Source organism: Mobula birostris, chromosome 3 (genome assembly GCF_030028105.1).
Source record: "Mobula birostris isolate sMobBir1 chromosome 3, sMobBir1.hap1, whole genome shotgun sequence".
In the NCBI taxonomy this organism is placed as follows: domain Eukaryota; kingdom Metazoa; phylum Chordata; class Chondrichthyes; order Myliobatiformes; family Myliobatidae; genus Mobula; species Mobula birostris.
In genome coordinates this window covers 164,888,457-164,910,343 of record NC_092372.1, presented here as the reverse complement: position 1 = coordinate 164,910,343, position 21,887 = coordinate 164,888,457, and the positions used below count along the sequence as shown (strand labels likewise).

The following is a 21,887-nucleotide window of genomic DNA, read 5'->3' as shown; positions in this document are numbered from 1 at the left end:
ATAGGACGCTATCAGGCAGGAACTTGGAAGCATAAATTAGAAACAGATGTTCTCAGGGAAGCGTACAGAAGAAATGTGGCAAATGTTCACGGGATATTTGCGTGGGATTCTGAGTAGGTACGTTCCAATGAGACATGGAAAGGATGGTAGGGTACAAGATCCATGGTGTACAAAGGCTGTTGTAAATCTAGCCAAGGAGAAAAGAAGAGCTTATGAAAAGTTCAAAAAATTAGGTAATGATAGAGATCTAGAAGATTATAAGGCTAGCAGGAAGGAGCTTAAGAACGAAGTTAGGAGATATAGAAGGGGCCATAAGAAGGCCTTGGCGGACAGGATTAAGGAAAACCCCAAGGCATTCTATAAGTATGTGAAGATCAAGAGGATAAGATGTGAGAGAATAGGACTAATCAAGTGTGACAGTGGAAAAGTGTGTATGGAACCAGAGGAAATAGCAAAAGTACTCAATGAATACTTTGCTTCAGTATTCACTACGGAAAAGGATCTTGGCAATTGTAGGGATGACTTGCAGTGGACTGAAAAGCTGAGAATGTAGGTACTAAGAAAGGGGATGTGCTGGAGCTTTTGGAAAGCATCAAGTTGGATAAGTCACCGGGGCCGGACGGGATGTACCCCAGGCTACTGTGGAAGCGAGGGAGGAGATTGCTGAGCCTCTGGCTATGATCTTTGCATCATCAATGAGGACGGGAGAGGTTCCGGAGGATTGGAGGGTTGCAGATGTTGTTCCTTATTCAAGAAAGGGAGTAGGGATAGCCCAGGAAATTATAGACCAGTGAGTCTTACTTCAGTGGTTGGTAAGTTGATGGAGAAGATCCTGAGATGCAGAATTTATGAACATTTGGAGAGGCATAATATGATTAGGAATAGTCAGCATGGCTTTGCCAAACAACAGGAATTCAGCAGATGCTGGAAATTCAAGCAACACACATCAAAGTTGCTGGTGAATGCAGCAGGCCAGGCAGCATCTGTAGGAAGAGGTGCAGTCGACGTTTCAGGCCGAGACCCTTCGTCAGGACTTGTAAGATCCTCTTACAAGATCTCTTACAAGTCCTGACGAAGGGTCTCGGCCTGAAACGTCGACTGCACCTCTTCCTACAGATGCTGCCTGGCCTGCTGCATTCACCAGCAACTTTGATGTGTGTTGCATGGCTTTGCCAAAGGCAGGTTGTGCCTTACCAGCCTGATTGAATTTTTTTGAGGATGTGACTAAGCACATTGATGAAGGTAGAGCCATAGATGTAGTGTATATAGATTTTAGCAAGCCATTTGGTAAGGTATCCCATGCAAGGCTTATTGAGAAAGTAAGGAGGCATGGGATCCAAGGGGACATTGCTTTGTGGATCCAGAACTAGCTTGCCCACAGAAGGCAAAGAGTGGTTGTAGATGGGTCATATTCTGCATGGAGGCCGGTGACCAGTGGTGTGCCTCAGGGATCTGTTCTGGGACCCCTACTCTTTGTGATTTTTATAAATGACCTGGATGAGGAAGTGGAGGGATGGGTTGGTAAATTTGCTGATGACACAAAGGTTGGGGGTGTTGTGGATAGTGTGGAGGGCTGTCAGAGGTTATAACGGGACATTGATAGGATGAAAAACTGGGCTGAGAAGTGGCAGGTGGAATTCAACCCACAGAAATGTAAGGTGGTTCATTTTGGTAGGTCAAATATGATGGCAGAATATAGTATTAATGGTAAGACACTTGGCAATGTGGAGGATCAGAGGGATCTTGGGGTCCAAGTCCATAGGACACTCAAAGCAGCTACACAGGTTGACTCTGTGGTTAAGAAGGCATACAGTGCATTGGCCTTCATCAATCATGGGATTCAGTTTTAGAGCCGAGAGGTAATGTTGCAGCTATATAGGACCCTGGTCAGACCCCACTTGGAGTACTGTGCTCAATTCTGGTTGCCTCACTACAGGAAAGATGTGGAAACCATAGAAAGGGTGCAGAGGAGATTTACAAGGATGTTGCCTGGATTAGGGAGCATGCCTTATGAGAATAGGTTGAGTGAACTCGGCCTTTTCTCCTTGGAGCGACGGAGGATGAAAGGTGACCTGATAGAGGTGTACAAGATAATGAGAGGCATTGATTATGTGGATAGTCAGAGGTTTTTCCCCGGGCTGAAATGGCTAACATAGTTTTAAGGGCATAGTTTTAAGGTGCTTGGAAGTAGGTACAGAGGAGATGTCAGGGGTATGTTTTTTACACAGAGAGTGGTGAGTGCGTTGAATGGGCTGCCGGCGGCGGTGGTGGAGACAGAAACAATAGGGCCTTGTAAGAGACTCCTGGATGGCTACATTGAGTTTAGAAAAATATAAGGCTACAGGTAAAGCCTAGGTAGTTCTAAGGTAGAGATGTGTTCGGCACAGCTCTGTGGGCTGAAGGGCCTGTATTGTGCTGCATGTTTTCTATGTTTCTATGGAAACACTAATGCCCTTCAATAGAAAATCCTACAAAGAGTAGTGGACATGCCCAGCCCATCATGGGTAAAGTCCTCCCCACCATTCAGCACATCTACACGGAGTATTTCTGCAGGAAAGCAGCATCTATCATCAGGGATCCCAACAACCTAAGTCATATTCTCTTCTTGCTACTGCTATCAGGAAGAAGGTACAGGACTGACACCACTAGGTTCAGGAACAGCTATTACCCTTCAACTATCAGGCTGGTGAATGAAAGGGGATAATTTCACTCAACTTCACTTGCCCCAGCACTGAACTGTTCCCACAATTTATGGACTCAATTTTGAGGACTCATCATCTCATGTTCTCGATATTTATTGCTTATTTATTTATTATTATCATTAGTATTATTATTATTATGACTTTTTCTTTATTTTTGTATTTGTACAGTTTGTTGTCTTTTACACTCTGGTTGCCATCCTGTTGGTGCGGTTTTTCATTGATTCTATTATGGTTATTGGATTTATTGATTATACCCACAAGAAAATGAATCTCAGGGACACTGTACGTGGTGATGTATATGTACTTTGGTAATAAATTTACTTTGAACTTTGAAATATACTGTATCTCTAAGAAGAAACATGGAACCCAATCACGAGCACCACCTTAACCTTTTTGTACAACTGATTTAATTGCTTTAATCAGTCATTGTCTTTTATTTACAGTACATCTTGTAAGAACTGCAGTTGCAATTTTCAGGAGATAATTTAGATAATGTGTACTGAAAAGGAGCACAGTTGTACTAAATTTAAATCATATTTAATAACTGCAATATTCAAAGTCCCAATACAATATTTAATTCCCAAGTAGTATTTACGCAAACCTGTTTTGCCCTTAACACTGTCTGAGGCTGTTTCCTGAATACAACATTACTAACTTTAGATTCTAAGCATGCTATTATACACCCTGAATTCCTGCTTCAATCACAAATTCCTGTAATAAAAAAGTGATTTTACTCTGAACTTGCCTCTGATGTCGGAAAGAAATCATCAAGTGAACAAACACATCAAGCAAACTGCTAAAGAAATATCACAGTAGAATGCTTTTAGATTGTCCAATTGAAAAGAAAGTAATGTGAAGTTTGAAACTTTTTTTTGCATCAGTATTTACTCAGGAAACTGGCATAGCGTATATGGAAGAAAGGGAAACAAGCAGTAGTGTCATGGAGCACACAGAGATTAAGGAGTAGGAGGTGCTTGCTGCCTTACAGCGAATAAAGGTAGAGTGTAGAGTTTTTTGAGGAGGTTACCAAGAAAGTAGATGAAGGAAAGGCTGTGGATGTTGACTACATGGACTTTAGTAAGGTCTTTGACAAGGTCCCACATGGAAGGTTAGTTCAGAAGGTTCGGACATTAGGTATCCATGGAGAGGTTGTAAACTGGATTCAAAATTGGCTGTGTGGGAGAAGACAGAGAGTGGTAGTGGATGATTGCTTCTCAGACTGGAGGCCTGTGACTAGTGGTGTGCCTCAGGGATCAGTGCTGGGACCATTGTTGTTTGTTGTCTATATCAATGAGCTAGAGGATAATGTGGTAAATTGGATCAGCAAGTTTGCTGATGACACTAAGATTGGAGGCATTGTGCACAGCGAGGAAGGCTTTCAAAGCTTACAGAGGGATCTGGACCAACTGGAAAAATGGGCTTGAAAATGGCAGATGGAATTTAATGCACACAAGTGTAAGGTGTTGCATTTTGGAAGGACAAATCAAGGTAGGACATACACAGTAAATGGTAGGGCACTGAAGAATGCGGAAGAACAAAGAGATCTGGGAGTTCAGATACATAATTGCCTGAAAGTGGCGTCACAGATAGACAGGGTTGTAAAGGCGGCTTTTGGCATCCTGGCATTCATAAATCAAAGTATTGAGTTTAGGATTTGGGATGTTATGGTTAGGTTGTATAAGACATTGGTGAGGCCAAATTTGGAATATTGTGTGCAGTTCTGGTCACCAAACTATAGGAAGGATATCAGTAAGATTGAAAGATTGCAGAGAAGATTTCCTAGGATGTTGCCGGGTCTTCAGGAGTTGAGCTACAGGGAAAGATTGAACAGGTTAGGACTTTATTCCTTGGAGCGTAGAAGAATGAGGGGAGATTTGATAGAGGTTTACAAAATTATGAGGGGTATAGACAGAGTAAATGTGAATAGGCTCTTTCCACTTAGATTAGGAGAGATAAATACAAGAGGACATGGCTTTAGGGTGAAAGGGGAAAGATTTAGGAGGAATATTAGGGGGAAATTCTTCACAGAGAGTGGTGGGAGTGTGGAATGACCTGCCATCTGACGTGGTAAATGTGGGCTCACTCTTAAGTTTTAAGGATAAATTGGATAGATACATGGATGGGAGAGGTCTGGAGGGTTATGGATTAGGTGCAGGTCAATGGGACTAGTGGAATAAAGTTTTGGCACAGACTAGAAGGGCCGAATGGCCTGTTTTCTGTGCTTAGTGTTCTTTGGTTCTATGGTTCTAAATACAGAGGATTTGAGTCAATTGGTCCATTGGTTAATTGAGGCTACTCCTTATTTGGCACAACTCTCTGAGAACAAAAAAAAATCAAAAAAATTGCTGGCGTGCTGAGAGCAAATAGATTTTAAATAATGCCAGATGCATCCTACCAAAGGGTTTTGGCCCGAAATGTTGACTGTACTCTTGTCCCAAATCTTTCCTGGCCTGCTGAATTCCTCCAGCATTTTGTGTGAGTTGCATGTGTAATGCCCTGGTTAAAATTGTATTTCTACAACTATGCTGCTACGTATTTGACAGAATTTTAGCAGTTTTCTGGAAATGCAGTGTTGTGAGGTAAGCTTCAGAGTCTAGTGTTTTGGTTTCAGCTGAGGTAAGGAGCGATTTGCTCAACTTAGCCAAATGGGTTTGCCTTGATAACATGTTGTAACATTCTGCCCAGTGAGATGCCATGAAACATTCAGGAGAGCTGGGCGGAGTCAGATTTCAGAGGGACAGTGGTCTTTTGTTGGAGGTACTGGAAGAGATGGAGATGCGGAGATGAGCATATAGCAAGAATTGCTCTGTACAGACCAATGGTTCCAAGGAGAAGGTGTCAATACTTCTGAGTTAGCCCGTTTGTTCCTAATGTTCTTCGAGGGAAGTTCGAGCTGTGGTTGGTGACGTGGGTTCAGCGCTGTGAGTAAAGCAATACATCTGACTACTTCAGAGACTAGCTCCAACATTTATGTGCACATTAGACTGGCTTAACTGTAATGGGCCTTTCCTGTTCTCTTTTTCTGTTAACTGTTTGTTAAAGTTGATAAATATATTTCCACTTTAATTTTATGCTGGTGTACGATCCGTTACCTCCTGGTGAACAATAACTTTGCATGGAGCAGTACCTACCCAACATTCATTATAATTTCCATTCCCTTCTCAGAATATTCCAACTTTCCTGTTTGGTTGCTCCCGAATCATACTAGCCCAAGATATGTGTTGCTTATAGACGGCAGCCTTTTCACTGTTACCCATTGCTGCGTCACGCGGCTGTTAGCCAGGGTTAGCTAACAAGCTGAGTTTGTTACGAGCCACAGTGAGAGGGTTACACATATGTTTGTTTTCAAAAAGCAGTGATTTTTGTCAAAAGCAGTAAGATCATTCAGAACTGTTTTGCTCACTGCAGTTTCAAGCTTTCAGGCTTGGAGATGCCAAAAATGGAAAAGAGTAAAGATGAAATGAGTTCACTACAAGTTAGGAACTATTAAGAAGTTGAAAGTATCAACAATCATCTTGAACGTTACAATGAAAATGAAAGATTTGGAGGATGCATTAATTGATAGCATTGTATGAAAGCAGTCCAGGACTAGGTGTCTGCGCTGATTTTGCACATTGCGTACACTGGATGAATTCCTCCATCGATAAGTACATGTTTTGTGGTACTGTAGTGCTACTGGTAGTGTTCTAATGTGTTCTGTATTTCATTTAGATACATAATTTGTTACTCAGTTTTTTTTTAATACCTTTTTAACCATTTCAGGAGGACTATTTCAAGGGCGAAGAGACAATTTTGAACGAGCTTGGAGGTGACATCAGATGCACAGCAACTCTGGCAGGGTCTGCAAGATATTACTTCCTACAAAGCGAAACCCAATAGCATGAATAGCAGCGATGCTTCACTACAAGATGAATTCTCGCCTTCTATGCATGCCTTGAAAGGGAGAACTACAGCTGTGAAGATCCCTGCTGCACTTGATGACCCTGTGATCTCCGTCTCAGAGGCCGATTTTAGGCTGTCTTTAAAGACAGTGAACCCACACAAGGCAGAAGGTCCTGATGGAGTACCTGGTAAAGCTCTGAAAACCTGTAGCAACCAACCAGCGGGAGTACTCAAGGACATTTTCAACCTCTCACTGCTACAGGCGGAAGTTCCCACTTGCTTCAAAAAGGGAACAATTATACCAGAAGAATAATGTGTGCTGCCTTAATGACTATCGCCCGGTAGCACTCACACCCACAGTGATGAAATGCTTTGAAAGGTTGGTCATTACTAGACTGAACTCCTGCCTCAGCAAGGACCTGGACCCACTGAAATTTGCCTATTGCTACAATAAGTCAATGGCAGATGCAATCTCAATGGCTCTCCACAAGGCTTTAGACCACCTGGACAACATAAACACCTACATCAGGATGCTATTCATCGACTATAGCTCAGCATTTAATACCATCATTCCCACAATCCTGATTGAGAAGTTGCAGAACCTGGGCCTCTGTCCTCCCTCTGAAATTGAATCATTGGACTTCCTAACCCAAAGACCACAATCTGTGTGGATTGGTGATAACATATTGTCCTCGCTGACGATCAACACTGGCGCACCTCAGGGGTGTGTGCTTAGCCCACTGCTCTACTCTCGATATACGCATGGCTGTGTGGCTAGGCATAGCTCAAATACCATCTACAAATTTGCTGACGATACAACCATTGTTGGTAGGATCTCAGGTGGTGACAAGAGGGTGTACAGGAGTGAGATGTGCCAATTTGTGGTTCTGATTTCCATGAACCCAACCATTTAGGACAGTCGCTGCAGTTATTGTTTCATAGAGTCAAAAATTTAAAAGGATAACACAAGTTAAACTACTTTTTGAATTTATTTACTGTATTTACAAGGCAAAATTTCACAATGAACCATGTAAAGTTCTTGAGTTAAGAGGAATACGCTGAACAAATTGCTGATGATCCTTGTTATCAATTACATGAATATATGCTGTTAAGTAGCTGATGAGGATAAACTTTGTTAAACATACCCCAAAGAAAAGAACCAGCATCAATGAAATATATTAGAAAGTAATGTCATATCTCTTCCAGTTAGAATCAGCTACTTTCCAGTACTATTTGAGCTGAGCCCAGGGCATGCATATCTCTTCTCCATAAAAATTTCAGTTGCTTTCAAATCATTAAAGCAGACTAAAGGAAGGCTTTTAATCCTGGTGTTCCATTATCATTTTGATTTCATGTAATTAATTATGGGGTTATTTCCTCAACGGTTTGATCAGGGCACAACTGTGCAAGCACGTGGACATCAGCCAGTGAGAACACCAAGAAGATTTTAAAAGGAGACAGCCTTATAGAGCGGGCACCACGGTAGAGGGAGACAGAGCAGGAAGGCTTTAGCTCAACGGGGCTTTGGTGATAATAGGTCGAGATGAGGTAGATTGCCTGAGTAGAATACAGACAGGAAATATGTATTTGAGGCTGGTTTTCTGTGCTTATGTCAGATGTGGGAAGTCCGGGAGACTCCCAGCCTCCCGGACGGCCATATCTGCACCAGGTGCATCAAGCTGCAGCTCCTTAGGAACCATGTTAGGAAACTAGAGATGCAGCTCGATGACCTTCACCTGGTCAGGGAGAGTGAGGAGGTGATAGGTAGGAGCTATAGGCAGGTCGTCACACTGGGGCCTGGGGAGACAGATAAATGGGTAACAGTCAGGAGAGGGAAGGGCAGGAGTCAGAGGCTCTACCCCTTGACAATACGTACTCCTGCTTGAGTACTGTTGGGGAGGAACGGCCTATCTGGGGGAAGCAACAGTGGCTGTGCCTCTTGCACAGGGTCTGGCCCTGTGGCTCATAAGCGTATGGAAAGGAAGAGGTTGCCTGTTCCACGCGATAGTGAGTTGGAGGATAAATGCATGGCTGAGGGATTGGAGCAGGGTGCAGGGATTCAGATTTCCGGATCACTGGGACCTCTTTAGGGGCAGGAGTGACCTGTACAAAAAGGACGGGTTGCACTTGAATCCCAGGGGGACCAATATCCTGGCGTCGAGGTTTGCAAAGGCTGTTGGGGAGAGTTTAAACTAGGATTACTGGGGGGTGGGAACCAAACTGAAGAGATGGAAGAAGAGGCGGTTGGCTCTCAGATAGAGAAAGCTTGGAGACAGTGCGAGAGGGAGGATAGGCAGGTGATCGAGAAGGGAAGTGCTCAGACCGATGGTTTGAGATGTGTCTATTTTAATGCAAGGAGTATTATGAACAAAGCAGATGAGCTTAGGGTATGGATCAGTACTGGGAGCTATGATGTTGTGGCCATTACAGAGACTTGGATGGCTCAGGGACAGGATTGGTTACTTCAAGTGCCAGGCATTCGATGTCTCAGAAAGGACAGCGAGGGAGGCAAGAGAGGTGGGGGCATAGCACTGTTGATCAGAGATATTGTCACGGCCGTAGAAAAGAAGGAAGACATGAGGAATTGTCTTGGGAGTCTCTATGTGTGGAAGTTAGGAACAGGAAGGGATCAATAACTCTACTGGGTATTTTTTTATAGACCACCCAATAGTAACAGGGACATCGAGGAGCAGATAGGGAGACAGATTCTGGAAAGGTGTAATAATAACAGGGTTGTTGTGGTGGGAGATTTTAATTTCCCAAATATCGATTTGCATGTCCTTAGAGTGAGGGGTTTAGATGTGGTGGAGTTTGTTAGGTGTGTTCAAGAAGGTTTCTTGACACAATATGTAGATAAGCCTACAAGAGGAGAGGCTGTACTTGATCTGGTATTGGGAAATGAACCTGGTCAGGAGTCAGATCTCTCAGTGGGAGAGCATTTTGGAGATAGTGATCACAACTCTATCTCCTTTACCATAGCATTGGAGAGGGATAGGAACAGACAAGTTAGGAAAGCATTTATTTGGAGTAAGAGGAAATATGAAGTTATCAGGCAGGAACTTGGAAGCATAAATTGGAAACAGATGTCTTCAGGGAAATGTACTGAAGAAATGTGGCAAATTTTCAGGGGATATTTTCATGAAGTTCTGCATAGGTACGTTCCAGTGAGACAGGGAAAGGATGGTAGGGTACAGGAACCATGGTGTACAAAGGCTGTTGTAAATCTAGTCAAGAAGAAAAGAAGAGTTTACAAAGAAGTCAAAAAGCTAGGTAATGATAGAGAGCTAGAAGATTATAAGGCTAGCAGGAAGGAGCTCAAGAATGAAATTAGGAGAACCAAACGGGGCCATGAGGTAGCCTTGGCGGACAGGAGTAAGGAAAACCCCAAGGCACTCTACAAGTATGTTAAGAGCAAGAAGATAAGACATGAGAGAATAGAACCAATCAAATGTGACAGTGGAAATGTGTATATGGAACCAAAGGAGATAGCAGAGGTACTTAATGAGTACTTTGCTTCAGTATTCACTACGGAAGAGGATCTTGTCGATTGTAGGGATGACTTACAGTGGACTGAAAAGCTTGAGAACCTAAGAATTAAGGAAGAGGATGTCCAGGAGCTTTTGGAAGACATCAAGTTGGATAAGTCACCAGGACCGGACGAGATATACCCCAGGCTACTGTGAGAGGCAAGGGAGAGATTGCTGAGCCTCTGGTGATGATCGTTGCATCATCAATGCGGACGGGAGAGGTTCTAGAGAAATGGAGTGTTGTGGATGTTGTTCCCTTATTCAAGAAAGGGAGTAGAGATAGCCCAGGAAATTATAGGCCAGTGAGTCTTATTTCAGTGGTTGGTAAGCTGATGGAGATGATCCTGAGAGGCAGGATTTATGAACGTTTGGAGAGGCATAATATGATTAGGAATAGTCAGCATGGCGTTCTGAAATGCAGGTCATGCCTTACGAGCCTGATTGAATTTTTTGAGGATGTGACTGAACACATTGATGATGGTAGAGCGGTAGAAACATAGAAACATAGAAAACCTACAGCACAATACAGGCCCTTCGGCCCACAAAGTTGTGCCGAACATGTCCCTACCTTAGAAATTAATAGGGTTACCCATAGCCCTCTATTTTTCAAAGTAGATGTAGTGTATATGGATTTCAGCAAGGCACTTGACAAGATACCCCATGCAAGCCTTATTGAGAAAGTAAGGAGGCATGGGATCCAAGGGGACATTGCTTTGTGGATCCAGAACTGGCTTGCCCACAGAAGGCAAAGAGTGGTTGTAGACGGGTCATATTCTGCATGGAGGTCGATCACCAGTTGTGTGCCTCAGGGATATGTTCTAGGAGCCCTACTCTTTGTAATTTTTATAAATGACCTGGATGAAGAAGTGGAGGGATGGGTTAGTAAATTTGCTGATGACACAACAGTTGGGGGTGTTGTGGGTAGTATGGAGGGCTGTCAAAGGTTACGGAAGGACATTGATTGGACGCAAAACTGAGCTGAGAAGTGGCAGAGGGAGTTCAACCCAAATAAGTGGGAGGTGGTTCATCTTGGTAGGTTAAATATGATGCCAGAATATAGTATTAATGGTAAGACTCTTGGCAGTGTGGAGGATCAGAAGGATCTTGGGGTCCGAGTCCATAGGACTCTCAAGGCTGCTGTGCAGGTTGACTCTGTGGTTAAGGAGGCATACGGTGTATTAGCCTTCGTCAATCGTGGGATTGAGTTTAGGAGCTGAGAGGTAATGTTGCAGCTATATAGGACCCCGGTCAGACCCCACTTGGAGTACTGTGCTCAGTTCCAGTCACCTCACTGCAGGAAGGACGTGGAAACCATAGAAAGGGTGCAGAGGAGATTTACAAGGATGTCGCTTGGATTGGAGTGCATGCCTTATGAGAGTAGGTAGATTGAACTCGGCCTTTTTTCCTTGGAGCAATGGGGGATGAGAGATGACCTGATAGAGGCGTACAAGATGATGAGAGGCATTGATCGTGTGGATAGTTAGAGGTTTTTACCCAGGGCTGAAATGGTTAGCATGAGAGGGCACAGTTTTAAGGTGCTTGAAAGTTGGTACAGGGGACATATCAGGTATAAGTTTTTTTTACGCAGAGAGTGGTGAGTGCTTGGAATGGGCTGTTGGCGATAGTGGTAGAGGCAGATATGATAGGGTCTTTTAAGAGACTCCTGGACAGGTATATGAAGCTCAGAAAAATAGAGGGCTATGGGTAACCCTAGGTAATTTGTCAGGTAAGGATATTGATGACCCAGCTTTGCGGGCCGAAGGGCCTGTATTGTGCTGTAGATTTTCTATGTTGCTATGTAGCAGACGTAAGTTATGAATTGAAAGGTAAACTTGGCCACTTCAGACAATATGATGGGAAGAATCTATTCAGCTGTGTCCAGTGCATTGGTCATTCAGCACCAACAATGAACTCCATGTGACGTTCAATAGTGGAAGCCAAATATATAGGACCCCGGTGATTATCTTGGAAAACACTTAGAAATCTGTCAAAAGATTGGCTCAAATTCAGCCAAGATGGATTCTATCCTATGGATTGAGGGGAAAACCAAGTTTATTTTTTAAAACTTATTTTTATATTATTTCAACAAAATTGTGAAAATTAATTGCTTTAATTGATTAAATTCATATTTTACAAATTTCTACTGTCTTTGAATATCATAGACCTTTATACAACAAGACATAGGAGCAGAATTAGGCCACTCAGCTGATTGAGTCTGCTAAGCTATTCCATCATGGCTGACCTTCGGAGCCCTGACTAGACAAGAACCTATCAATCTCTGCATTCAATCTACTCAGTGACTTGGCCTCCACAGCCAATCGTCGCAATAAATTCCACAGATTCACCAACCTCTGGTTGAAGAAATTCCTCCTCATCTGTGGTCTAAATGGACATCCCTCTTTTCTGAGGCTGTGCCCTCTGGTCTTGGACTCACCCACCATCGGAAACACCCTCTCCACGTTCACGGTCTTGGCCATTTAGTATTCGATAGGTTTCAATGAGCTCCAACCAGTACAGGCGCAGAACTATCAAATACTCCTCATACATTAACCCTTTCATATCCAGAAACTTTCTTGTGAACCCCCTCTGCATCATCCCCAATGTCAGCACATTTTGTCTTAGATAATGGGCCCAAATCTGCTCACAATTCTCCAAGTGTGGTCTGATCAATGCCTTATAAGCCTCAGCATCAGATTCTTGCTCTTATATTCTAGTCATCTCCAAATGAAAGCTAACATTATATTTGCCTTCCTTAACCTTCAGGGAATCCTGCACAAGGATTCACAAATCCCTTTGGACCTCTTATTTTTGAATTTTCACCCCATTTAGAAAATAGACTATTCCTTTATTAATTCTACCAAAGTGCATGGCCATACACTTCCTGACGCTTTATTGCATCTGCCACTTTGCCCATTCTCCCAAACTGTCCAAGTCCTACTGCAGACTCCCTGCCTTCTCAACACTGTCTGCCCTTCCACCTATCCTTGTACTAGATGTAAACCTAGCACAAATCCATAAATTCTGTTATCCAAATCGTTGACATGTGACGTGAAAAGAAGCAGCCCCAATACCAATCCCTGCGGAACACCAGTTGTCAGCAGCTACCAACCACATTAGCCCCCCCTTTATTCTGACCTTTGTCTCCTGCCAATCAGCCAATCTTCCATCCATGCTGGCATCTCTCCTGTAATACCATTCTTGTTAAGCAGCCTCATTTGTTGCATCTTGTCAAAGGCCTTCTGAACATCTAAGTAAATAATATCCACTGACATTCCTTTGCTTATCCTGCCTGTTATTTCCTCAAAGAATTCCAACAAATTAGTCAGGTAGATTTTTCCCCAAGGAAAACCACGCTGACTATGGCCTACTTCATCATACTCCACCAAGTACCCAGAAACCTTGTCCCTAATAATTGACGCCAATATCTTCCCAATCACCGAAGTCAGGCTAACTAGCCTATAATTTCTTATCTTCTGCCTCCCTCCCTTCTTAAAGAGTGGAGTGACATTTGTAATTTTCCAGTCCTCCAGAACCATTCCAGAATCTAGTTATCCTTGAAAGAGCATTACTAATGCCTCCACAATCTCTTCAACTACCCCTTATTATTTCTGCTTTTGCACTACTGCAATCAATGTATCTATTTTTTTTTTATCTGAATATACTTATTTATTCATTTTTATATTATCATATATTGCATTGAACTGCTGCTGCTAAGCTCACAAATTTTGTGACACATGCTGGTGAAAACAAACCTGATTCTGATTCAGAACCCTTGGTTGTAGTCCACCTTGGTCCAGGTAACTTACCTACCTTCGGATCTTTTTGCTTCCCAAGCACCGTCTCTTTAGTAATAGTTACCTTGCTCTCTTCTGCCTCCTGACAGTTTCAAAATTCTGGCATACTTACTGCCAGTGTCTTCCACAGTAAAGACCGACACAAAATGCTTAAGTTCATCTGCCATTTCTTTGTTCATTCCTACCTCTCTCGTGTCATTTTCCTGCTGTCCAATATCTACTCTCACTTCTCTTTTACCTTTTACATATTTGAAAAAACTTCTGGTATCCTTTTTTCTATTTTTGGCTAGCTTACCTTCATATTTCATCTTTTCTCTCATTTTTTTTTAGTTGCTTTCTGTTGATTTTTAAAAGCTTCCTAATCCTCTAACTTCTGACTAAATATTGCTATACCTATATTTTATGCTCTCTCATTTGCTTTTAATGCCGTCTTTGACTTCTCTTGTCACCCATGGTTGTCTCATCCACCCTTTACAATACTTCTTCATCTTTGGGGTGTATTATCCTATTATTTTATCATATTATGATCATTCCCTCATCAAATCTGGTTCATCACACAGCACCCAATCCAGACTAGCTGATTCCCTGGTGGGCTCAAGCATAAGTTGCTCTAAAAAATCATCTCGTATTCTAGGCATTCTACAAATTTCCTCTCTTGGGATCCAGCACCAACCTGATTTTCCCAATATACCTGTATATTGAAATCCCCCAGGACTATCGTAACATTCTCCTATTACATGATTTCCTGTTGAAATCTGTATTCCACATCGTCTCTACTGTTTGGAGGCCTGTATATAACTCCCATCAGGGTCTTTACACCCTTGCAGTTTCTTAACTCTATCTACAAGGATTTTACATCTTCCCATCCTATGTCACCTCTTTCTTCGGATTTGATCTCATCTTCTACCAACAGTTACCTCACCTCCTCTACCTATCTGTCCTTTCGATACAAGGTGTATCCTTGGCTGTTAGGTTCCCAACTATGATCTTCTTTCAGCCACGTCTCAGTGATGCCCACAATGTCAAACCTGACAATCTCTAACTACGCTACAAGATCATCTCCCTTATTTCTTATACTGCGTGTATTCAAATATACCACCTTCAGTCCTATATTCGTCACCCTTTTCGATTTTGTCACCATGTCACACTTCAACTCATCCCACTGACTGCAATTTTGCCTGTCCATCTCACAGTTTCACTACACACTGCATCTACTTGTATACCCTGAAACTGCCCCATCCTCAACCCTACCGTTCTGGTTCTCATCTCCTGCCAACTCAGTCGAAATGATCCCCATCAGCTCAGGCAAACCTGCCCACAAGGATACTGCTCCCCCTCAGGTCAGCTGCAACACATCCTTCTGGTCCTTTTTGTAACCTTTGCACCTGGGAAGCAAGACACTACCCTGGCTTCTCTTTTGTGGCCATAGAATCTCCAATCCGTTCCCTGAACTATCAAGTATCCCATCGCTGTTGCTATACATTGCTATATTGACTTTAAAGGATTTGATAGAAGAATCCGTTACTTTCCTCTTGTGAAAGGCTGTCTAGGAGCCAGAAGAGTTCAGGAACAACTGTACAACTTCCTCAGCCTCTCCTTCATCTGAACCATCACCCTGTTCCTGCTCTGACTCACACATGGCATTGGCAGTAACCCAGAGATTACTACCTTGGAGATCCAGTTTCTTCAGCCTTTTTCCTAACTCTTCTGCTCACTGATCAGGAACCTCTTCCCCCTTTCAACCAAGGTCATTGGTTTCAATGTGCACCACAACCTCTGGCTGCTCACCCTTCCACTTGAGAATTTTCCACAGCTGTTCTGAGACATCCTGGGCCCTAGAACCTGGGAGGAAGATATGAATACCTGGAGATACGAATTGACAATAAACTGGACTGGTCAAAGAACACTGAGGCTGTCTACAAGAAGGGTCAGAGCTGTCTCTATTTCCTGAGGAGACTGAGGTCCTTTAACATCTGTCGGACGATGCTGAGGATGTTCTACGAGTCTGTGGTGGCCAGTGCTGTCATGTTTGCTGTTGTGTGCTGGGGCAGCAGGCTGAGGGTAGCAGACACCAAAAGAATCAACAAACTCATTCGTAAGGCCAGTGATGTTGTGGGGATGGAACTGGACTCTCTCACGGTGGTGTCTGAAAAGAGGATGCTGTCCAAGTTGCATGCCATCTTGGACAATGTCTCCCATCCACTACATAATGTACTGGTTGGGCACAGGAGTACATTCAGCCAGAGACTCATTCCACCGAGATGCAGCACAGAGCGTCATAGGAAGTCATTCTTGCCTGTGGCCATCAAACTTTACAACTCCTCCCTTGGAGGGTCAGACACCCTGAGCGAATAGGCTGGTCCTGGACTTATTTCCTGGCATAATTTACATATTACTATTTAATTATTTATGGTTTTATTACTATTTAATTATTTATGGTGCAACTGTAACGAAAACCAATTTCCCCCCGGATCAATAAAGTATGACTATGACTATGGCTATCCTGGCCTCTTTTTTTGTGTTCATGTTGTGTTCCTGTTCATGCCTCTAACTATCGAGTCTCCTATCACTACTGCTATACATTGTTATTTTGACTTGAAGGGATTTGATAGAAGAGTCTATGACTTTCCTCTTGTGAAAAGCTGTCTAGAAGCAACTTCTAGCCTTACTTACTGCTGACACATCACTAAATTTCACTGGATGGTGGCGATGCTCTCGTTCATTCATTCACTCCTGACCCAGATGGGTACCATTTACAGCAGGGGTGTCAAACTCATTGTAGGTCACGGGCCGAATTGGGCAAAAAGCGACTTCATGCGGACTGGATCAGTTGTGCACGTGCACGTGCTCCCACAGCTTTCGATGCCTTCGTTTTTTCAACCTGCTGTCGTGTCTCAGTCTCTGCTATAACTACAAAGTGTTTCACCTTACAAATTTCATTTCTTATGAAGGAGATTGCCTAGCAAGCATTATTTTTATGATTGGTATTAACTTACACTCGAAGGCTACAAGAAAGTTGTGACGAGAGAGAGAAAAAACGATGTTATTTTGGCTAAGATTGTTTTGGGAGCCATACCCTTTCCATTAATAAACCATTTGAAATCGAACATTAGCAGACACAAATGTAGACCTAATGAAACAAATTGTAAATGTAGGCTATACAACTGCACCTAATTTTTATTAGCCTGCTTCCAGCAATCAAACTCAGACAATGAACACAGTTAGCCTCTAATTTTTATTGAAATGATCACATTTAAATAATAGAAGTCAGAAAATGAATGAATCACAATTTTATGACACTCAATATTTTATAATGAATTTTGCTTACATGTCACAGTGCATCGAACAGTTTTTCACTTGCTGCTTCCAGACACCTGACATCTCTTGGCTTTAACCAGCCTGTCAATATCAGGGACCAGTTTCTAGCAGTTGTGATTTTCATAATGTCACTTAGATGTCTGTGCGTCAGCTGCGAGTGCAGTTGGGATTTGTTAATGTTCATTATGGAGAACGCCTGCTCACAGAGGTATGTTGTCCCAAACATGCAAAGGATCTTTGAGTCTGTCATCTTGGGGTACATTGGTCCCAGGTATTGATAGAATGAGTCCAGACCCATAGTCTCAAATTTATATTTCAAAGCCGAGTTACACTGAATTTCAATTAGTTCCATTTGGAGTACCTCTGGCACATCTGATGCTGCGTTGATGGCAAACGGCAAGCAAAATAGTAAGAGTTCCTTCTTGAGCTGAGTGAAGACTTGGAAACGATTCTGAAACTCACTTTTCAGCCATGATATTTTGTCCTTGTACCTGTCCATGTTGTCATCATTCCCATGAGCGACACGCACAGACTGCAAAGAGGGGAAATGAGCTGGGTTGCTCCGGGATAGTTGCATCTCCCACAGGCCTAACTTAATTTGAAAGGCACGAGTGCTGTCGTAGTATTTTGTAACAAGTTTGTTGCAGCCTTGCATGTTAACATTCAGCACATTTAAGTGCTCTGTTATATCCACCAAAAATGCAAGATCATGAAGCCAGACTGGGTCATCCAACTCTGCCACTGGCTTCCCTTTCTCGTTTATGAATAGTCCAATTTCAGCACGTAATTGAAAAACACATTTCAGCACAACCCCTCTGCTCAACCAGCGGACTTCAGTGTGGTAGGGTAGGCCGTGTCCAATATTACTTTCGGACAAAAGAGTGTCAAATTGCCGATGGTTGAGTCCCTTGGCTCTAATAAAATTAACTGTTTTGATTACCACATCCATGACATTGTCCATTTTCAGGCTCCTGCCACATAACGCCTCTTGGTGTATAATACAATGAAAATTCCAGAATTCCTGCTCTGGAGTCTCTGTCTGAACTTTCTCTCTGAGCTTCACAACAACACCTGCCTTTTCCCCGACCATGGACGGTGCGCCATCTGTTGCCACACCGACAGCGTGACTCCAGTCAACCCCCAGTCTGTCCAAGGCCTCGACGAGGCTGGAGAAAATGTCATTCGCCGTTGTGGTGTTTGTCGGGCAAACATTTCAACTTTTCTTTTCTTGGAGAGCATTTTGAACCACAGCAGCAAACAGTCTCAGCCTTGCTACAGGTGTTACTTACCTGAGTACTCTGTGTGTTTATACTGTGTCTGACGAGGTAAGTGGGGCCCTAGTGGTCTTCAGTGCAGGGTGGTAGGTGCTTATGCACAGTGGGTAGTTAACTGCCACCTATTGTTTTCTAAGTACACACAACAAGCTGCCAGCACAGCAGGCAGCACAGACAATGGTGGGAGAGAGAGCGGCTGCCGTACAGATACATAATAAATGGTCGTGAATATACCTTTTTTTTCCCCCAAATCATCCTGCAGGCTGGTTTGGACCCCTTCCGGCCTGTGGGCCGGTAGTTTGACAGCCCTGATTTACAGAGACTATGGGTTACAAACTGAATCAAATCCAACTCAACAAATCCATTTTAATATATCCATAAAATATATTAAAAAGTTGGACATACAGTGGACATCTTCCCAAACTTTCAGCCTTCTCTGACACATATCATGCCATAATCCATCAGCTTTCACACATTTATTGTACATTTTCCCATCTGAAGGAAAATTTATTTCACAGTAATAGGAAAAAATGAATTCATAATTTAGAAACAAAATTGCAGATACAAGTTTAAGTGCTCAAATATTATTTGAAGCTGTGGAAACAAACGTTTATCAGACTGGCTGTCATCTATCCACATATACATCAGACTGTTGTCTTTATCCATAAAAACAGTGAATGTCAGTAAAGCCTATTTGACAAATAAATGAAAAACATTATTAAATATGATTACCTTGCCTATTCTTTAATTTTCTGACTGTCATTTTTAGACATATTGATCAAAGCAGAACTATTTTCTTTCTAACAAAGGAATCCATTGTTACCTCAATTATCAGACAGAATGCCACTCAGTAAGCAGTTAAACACAAGATTGGAACAATAATAGAAAAAGACAAGAACAACAGCCTTACCTTTCTTGTATTCCTTTTGTGTGTTCATAGAGTTGATTCGCTCCACCATCAGCACATGCTCGAAAAACCGCTTCAAAAACAGATGAAATGAAAAAAAATATACATGGACAATTATACTTCCCAAGAAATATTTCTATGGGATTATAATAAATTTATAGCAGAAAGCAAGGTTAGGTATATTCAGACACAGTATATCAAAGGCTTCATTCAAAAACAAGCTTCAACAATCATGGTTCATCCCTTATCTTGGTGATGAGGATAACACTAAAGAGTACGCTTTATAACTGCAATAAAAATCAGACAATTAACACCTACTATATAGATGATGTCAGAGTATACTTAATGGGAAAATTATGAGGACAAAGAAGCGCTATGAGATTGGTTGACAAAAAATAAATAGAATCCATAAGGGATCTCAGGGATTTGTTCTGGGACCCCTACTCTTCGTGATTTTTATAAATGACCTGGATGAGGAAGTGAAGGGATGGGTTAGTAAATTTGCTCATGACAAAGGTTGGGGGTGTTGTGGATAATGTGCAGGGTTGTCTGAGGTTACAACGGGATATTGATAGCATGCAAAAATGGGCTGAGAAGTGGCAGTTGGAGTTCAACCCAGATAAGTGTGAGGTGGTTCACTTTGCTAGGTCAAATATGATGGCAGAATATAGTATTAATGGTAAGACTCTTGGCTGTGTGGAGGATCAGAGGGATCTTGTGGTCCAAGTCCCTATCACCATCATAACATTGCTGCTCAGGTTGACTCTGTGGTTAAGAAGGCATACGGTGCATTGGTCTTCATCAATCGTGGGATTGAGTTTAGGAGCCAAGAGGTAATGTTGCAGCTATACAGGATCCTGGTCAGACTCCACTTGGAATAATATGCTCAGTTCTGGTCACCTCACTACAGGAAGGATGTGGAAACTATAGAGAGGGTGCAGAGGAGATTTACAAGGATGTTACCTGGATTGGGGAGTATGCCTTATGAGAATAGGTTGAGTGAACTTGGCCTTTTCTCCTTGGAACGATGGATGATGAGAGGTAACCTGATTGAGGTATACAAGATGATGAGAGACATTGATTGTGTGGATAGTCAGAGGCTTTCTCCCAGGGTTGAGATGGCTAGCATGAGAGGGCACAGTTTTAAGGTGCTTGGAAGTAGGTACAGAGGAGATGTCAGTGATGAGTTTTTTTACGCAGAGAGTGGTGAGTGCGTGGAATGGGCTGCCGGCGACGGTGGTGGAGGCGGATACGATAGGGTCTTTTAAGAGATTTCTGGATAGGTACATGGATCTTAGAAAAATAGAGGGCTATGGGTAACCCTGGGTAATTTCTAAGGTAAGGACATGTTTGGCACAGCTTTGTTGGCTGAAGGGCCTGTATTGTGCTGTGAGTTTTCTATGTTTCTATAAGACACAAGAGCAGAATTAGGCCATTAGGCCAATGCTGCCTTTTCATTTCATGCTGTCTTTAACTTTACTTATCAGCCATAGTTGACTGATCCTCCCTTTGGAATACTTTTTCATCATTGGGATATATCTATCCTGCGCCTTCAAAACTGCCCTCAGAAATTCTAGCCATTACTCTTTTGCCATCATCCCTACTAGTGTCCCTATATAATCGACTCTAGCCAGCTCCTCTCTCATGCCTCTGTAATTCCCTTTACTCCACTGTAATACTGATACACCTGACTTTATCTTCTCCTCCTCATACTGCAGGGTGAATTCTACCATACTATGATCAAAGCCTCCGAACGCTTCCTTTACCTTATGCTCCCGAATCAAATCAGGTTCATTACTCAACACCCAATCCAGAATTGCCATTCCCCTAAAGGGGATCATGCAAAAGTTGCCCTGAAAAGCTATCTCATAGGCATTTTACAATTCCCTCTCTTTGGATTCAGTACCAACCATATTTTCCCAATATACCTGCATATTAAAATCCCCCATCACTATCGTAACATTGCCCTTTTTACATGCTTTTTCAATCTCTCACTGCAATTTGTATCCAACTTCATGGCTGCTACTTGGAGGCCTGTGTTTTACTCCCATCAGGGACTTTTTACCCTTGCAGTCTCTTATCTCTACCCACAAGGATTCTACATCTTCCGATCTTATGTCACCTCTTACTGAAGGCAGGCACTCCTCACGCCCTCTGCCTACCTGCCTGTCCTTTTGAAACAACATGTATCGTTGGTTATTAAACTCCAAACTATGACCTTCTTTCAGCCATATCTCAGTGATGGCCACAACTTCATACCTGCCAATCTCTATGTGCATTCAAATTTCAGTCCTGTATTCATGAAGCATATCCATTAACAGTACTGGAAGCTGGACAAAAAAATTGCGGGAGCCCTCACTGATATGCTTGAAACATTGCTAACCTCTAACATGATGGCAGAAGACTGGAGGACAGCAAATGTTGTGGCTTCATGTCAGGAGGGCTGTGAGCTGAACACCTCTGGAAGGGAAGTTGCTGGAAAG

At 42.7% G+C, this 21,887-nt stretch overlaps 1 protein-coding gene across 6 annotated transcripts in view; it reads right to left on the bottom strand.

Annotated features, from left to right (window-relative positions):
• The window catches only part of tpk1 (thiamin pyrophosphokinase 1), a 382,918-nt gene that overhangs the window by 256,919 nt on the left and 104,112 nt on the right, over nt 1-21,887 (bottom strand). For all 6 annotated transcript variants that reach the window (XM_072253602.1, XM_072253601.1, XM_072253605.1 and 3 more), the window contains one exon: nt 19,408-19,477. In XM_072253602.1, coding sequence (XP_072109703.1) covers nt 19,408-19,477 — 70 coding nt within the window. The remainder of the gene's footprint in view (nt 1-19,407; nt 19,478-21,887) is intronic.